Source organism: Sinocyclocheilus grahami, unplaced genomic scaffold, assembly GCF_001515645.1.
Source record: "Sinocyclocheilus grahami isolate Dianchi unplaced genomic scaffold, SAMN03320097.WGS_v1.1 scaffold16.1, whole genome shotgun sequence".
NCBI classification, from domain to species: Eukaryota; Metazoa; Chordata; class Actinopteri; order Cypriniformes; family Cyprinidae; genus Sinocyclocheilus; species Sinocyclocheilus grahami.
Window position 1 is genome coordinate 4688440 of NW_015505195.1, and position 4936 is coordinate 4693375.

The following is a 4936-nucleotide window of genomic DNA, read 5'->3' on the forward strand; positions in this document are numbered from 1 at the left end:
CAGAACGTGGATTGGGGTCGTTTTGTTTGTCTCGGTCGTGGCGGATCATCCTACATCTTCCAATGACCCGCCCACCACACACCACACACCAGCTTACTGGTGGAGAGGAGACAGAGTGATGAAGCCAATCAGCAGATATGGGGATTGTTAGGAGGCCATGATGATCAGAGGCCAATGGGCAAATTTGGCCAGGATGCCGAGGTCACACCTCTACTCTTTTCGAAGGACATCCTGGGATTTTCAATGACCACAGAGAGTCAGGGCCTCGGTTTAACGTCTCATCCGAAAGACGGGCAAGTGTATGACTTTTAATAGAAAACAATGCTCTAAAGACATGCTAGTAGTTTTTATAGAGCAGACAACTGACGCAAATGGCTAATAATATCATTAAAATATGCTTACATTTGGTAGTACAATCTATAGCCTATCTATAATATGCAATACTGCAAATGCTGACAATCTTTGACTGACCCTACCGCTTTGAACCACACGGGGGCGCTAAATACTAAAATTGTGAGTTCAGTGCTAATCAGCTCCTTGACATCTTCACGTATCTTTTTGAGTGTGCTTGTGGAAGGGACGTGAAAAGTGGGTTACATACCTCTAAAAAGACGACAAGTTTACTCAACTCCATTATTTACATACATTGAATAAGTAAGTAGTTCTCATTCAAACTCTTCTTGGGGACACGCATTTATTACGCTTGCACAGCTGTCGTGTGTAACCAGAGAGCCTATTATAGCAGGTAGGTGTCGTGAAGGTGGAGGAGAGAGGAGGGCAGACTGCCGATTGTTTTACAGGATGACTGCCTCCTATTTTCAGCAGTTCAACGATGGACCTTGAAGCGAGAAGAACTTGTTGCGACATGACGGGACAACGGACTAAAACTTCGTCTGACAGGAGGAAAGTGGAGACGACGGTTTTTTCAGCTTAATCACAATGCCTCATTTTTATATTTTCATAACACTTGGAAAATTAATTACAGCGGACCTGACTGACTTTTCATGACAAATCCGCAATGTACTACTCTCTGAGGAGCTCGTGCGTAATGGAACTCTTCTTTCGAAAGAAAAAGAATTTAAGAACTGCGGTCAGCCTGACTTTGGTTTTTGCCACTATCCTGATGCTTCAGAGGTTAATTACAGTGGACACGAATTTTAAAGATACCAAAGTCGACGTGAAACGCAAATGGTGTGGACCCACATGTAAAAGCATAAAGGCCGTTGAAAATTCATCCCAATCAAACGGGAATGGCTTGGCGCCGGTGGGAAGAAAGCCCATGCCAACAAAATGGGACGTGAATAGTATTAAATGTCAGGAAAATTCCACGATGAAGACTCAAGCCTGGTTTCGTCGCTTGAACCCAAGGTTCCACGAATTTGTCCTGCACAGACATTGCAGATACTTCCCAATGTTGCTGAATCACCCGGAGAAGTGTAGCGGTGACGTGGATGTTCTGGTCGTGGTCAAGTCGGTTATTGAAGAACATGACCGGCGAGAAGCCGTGAGGCAGACCTGGGGAAAGGAGCAAGAAATCCAGGGCTTGACAATCAAAACACTCTTTCTATTAGGCACTCCAGCCACTGGCAAAGACACACGAAATTTACAAGCCCTGGTCCAATATGAAGACCGAACCTACGGGGACATCTTACAGTGGGACTTTATTGACACTTTCTTCAACCTCACTTTGAAGGAGGTGAACTTTCTGAGATGGTTCAGCATCTACTGCAGTGGAGTTCCCTTCGTCTTCAAAGGGGACGATGACGTTTTTGTTCACACCAAGAACTTAGTGGAACTAATTGGCTTTCGGGTGGAGGAGAACAGAGTGGAAAACCTCATTGTAGGAGACACCATTTTCGAAGCCAAACCGATCAGAAACCGCCAGAGTAAATATTTCATTCCCAAAGAGTTGTATGATAAACGCTATCCACCTTATTTGGGTGGGGGAGGATTTCTCATGTCCTCTCAGGTGGCCCACAGGCTCTTTGCGGTTTCTGAGAGCGTGGAGCTTTACCCCATTGATGATGTGTTTTTGGGCATGTGTCTTCAGAAGCTGAAGATCGTCCCCGAACTGCACCTGGCCTTCAGGACATTTGGGATCATTAAGCGTAAAGTGACTCGTCTGAACCGGGAGCCGTGCTTCTTCCGCAACCTCATCGTGGTGCACAAACTCGGTCCGCAGGAGCTGCTGCAAATGTGGACGCTTGTTCAAAACGAGGACTTGAACTGTGCCAGACACGTCGTAATATGAAAAGATGCGTATTTATAAAGACACTGTGAAGATACTTTTTCCAAATGAAGCGTTTTTGTTATTTTCATTCAATGTTCTTTTTTTTGTTTTTGTAATTTTGTAAGGAAGGATGAAGATGATGAATATTTGTGTTATCATCTGTCAGATGTAGGCTAATACATTACAAGTCTTTCAGTTATGGTCTAATAATACAGGGAACAAATACAACCCAAATCGATCCATTTTTGTTTAGATAAGCATACCGGGGCTAGCTGACGCAATGTTTCCTCCATTGAGCAAGTAGGCCTATATTCTAAACACATACCTTAAAAGACTTGGCTAAAAAGGTGAAACCCACTGAAAAAAAGAATAAATAAATGGGAAAAGATGCATATTGTATAATAAGCTGGACCTTTGTGACAACATGCCCCAATAGCGGAATATTTTATGACTACAACTTGTAGTTGCTTGTAGTCTACAAGCACGAAACAATTCACCAAATATCAATAGGCTAATGTAAAAGGTAAGACACAAATATGTAACACCTGTTTTGGCCAACAAATAATGTCATTAATAAATTGCTTTTATACACTTAAAACTCATGCAAGTTTGCCCACTAAAGATCTACCTTAATTACATATTTGATACTTGTCTTCATGTACACTAGTGTGGTTTACTTTTTAAATAGCTGTTAACATGACGTTGCAATTTTAGAAGGAGATAATTCACACAATGTTTAGAATTTAAGGGGTTTAGAATAACACTTTTGTAATTTGACTTTTGACCAAAAGAAAAAAACATAAGCTAATCTAATAAGAAACATATAAAATGTACTTTTATGCATATTATGATGCACCAAATACTACAAGAAATTCACTAGAAGAAATTTCCTAATGACTCTTACATAGAATGGAGATTGTAGCTTTTAAGCTCCGTAAAAGTATGATTAGCCTATTCTAAAAATGTAATGCGTGTTATGCGCTATATTCCACATATTCTAAAGTCATTCTGCAGCATACAGTGGCTTTGTGCGAGCAACAGTCTGAAAGTCGTTATTCATTCCTTTGGTGCTTTTGGCATCATCTTTAGTCCCCATTCAACATAATTTAATGTAATTAAATTGAAATGTTCTCTATAATGTTCCGTGGAAGAAAGTAAGTCATACAAGTTTGAAATGACATGAGGGTGAGTAAATTACATTGATCTGCATCATTTCCATTTTTGGGTGAATAACATGGCATGACATACACTCAACATCATCAACCAAACATTTGTCAAATGGAGTATTTTTACAGATCCAAAAAAAAAAAGCAAGTGACAATTTTTTTATTCAAATACATTTATTAAAACAAATAAAGCTACAAAACAGATTTTAGCTTCCACTGATATCAATGCACATAGAGTTGAGAGGCATATAATTAATGTGTGGTGACGCAATTCAAATTACAATCAGTATAAATCTTCAAACTTTTGTTTTGCAATGTCTTAAACTGTCTCATTGCAAGTGCAAACAAGCCTGTGAAAAATGTAAAGTGGCCAGACTAAGACTGCACATATAAAGTATTTTGTAAGTGGCCTTTAAATTAATTTTGTGTTCCCAAATGAAGCTTGTAATCATGTCCTTGAGAACTGACAATACACATTAGTGCAGCATTTTCAGGTACCTCCTCCAGATTACCATGATAGACAAAACTCTGCTGTGCTTCTTAATTTTGCTACTGTAACTAAAATAAATCCAAATTAAAGCAAACACAAAAAAGCTCTACTCCACAAAAACAATCTATGATACTCTATATATTATCAGTATACAATTTTTTTTTTAATTTTGACTGAAAAATTAATACTATTGGGTATGTGTGTCAGTCATCTGTGCAAAAAAATGTAGTGTTTTTACAGCACTCTCCACTCTGAAATAATTTATTAGTTTGACTTATTGAATAAATAAGTGATATATTTAAATTAGCCATCTCTATAAAGCCACACAAGTTAATCTTGTCTGCAGGGGTTGATTTATGTCAGTTATATAATGGATGTCTCAGCGGTGAGCTGTAGGAGCTACAGACAATGCATAATGTCAGCCATGACTTCAGAAGACATTCTTAAAAAGAAATGCCTCTGCTGAGATCACAATCAGTTTTAAACTGGTTTGTTTTATTCCGGTTTAACATACTGTTAAAGCATACTGGGGTTGTACCTTTATAAATTCCTTCCCTGGCTCACACAATAGGGAAACTGACTTTATACTTGTGTTTAATCATCACTCTATGCAAATAATTTAAAAAGTTACATTATGGCCTATTTTCAGGCACAGGATCAGCCTATTCCACTCAGAATGTCTATCATAATGTTTTATATCTTTGGTCTCAATGATTTTATAAGCATGACTGGACTAAATCATTACTTTTATAACATAATCAATAGAACAGCATAGTTTGATGCAGATCATACCCTGTGATTTAACACATCACACACTAGACAAAAAAAAGTTTAGGCGCCAACAAACAGGGCCAAGAGTTTCTCTAATACTGAAGCAAATACAAAGACCAAACATATTAAATAAGAGTCTTAATAGTATCATCATCCCTTATGGCTCTTTATTCTCCCAGCAGTGACCTCGTTTATTGGCAACATCTCTGTTCCAAGTCCCGATTCTCTGAGAAGCACCAAGGCAGTTCTGCAGCTTTAATTAGCCTTTGCCCTCTTCAA

At 38.8% G+C, this 4936-nt stretch overlaps 1 protein-coding gene across 1 annotated transcript; it reads left to right on the top strand.

Moving 5' to 3' along the window:
• The first annotated feature begins 958 nt into the window (after positions 1-958).
• Positions 959-2681, top strand: LOC107549282 (UDP-GlcNAc:betaGal beta-1,3-N-acetylglucosaminyltransferase 7-like). Its single transcript, XM_016230317.1, has one exon. The coding sequence runs from the start codon at positions 1019-1021 to the stop codon at positions 2249-2251; it is 1233 nt and encodes a 410-aa protein (XP_016085803.1). The 5' UTR covers positions 959-1018; the 3' UTR covers positions 2252-2681.
• The last annotated feature ends 2255 nt before the right edge of the window (positions 2682-4936 follow it).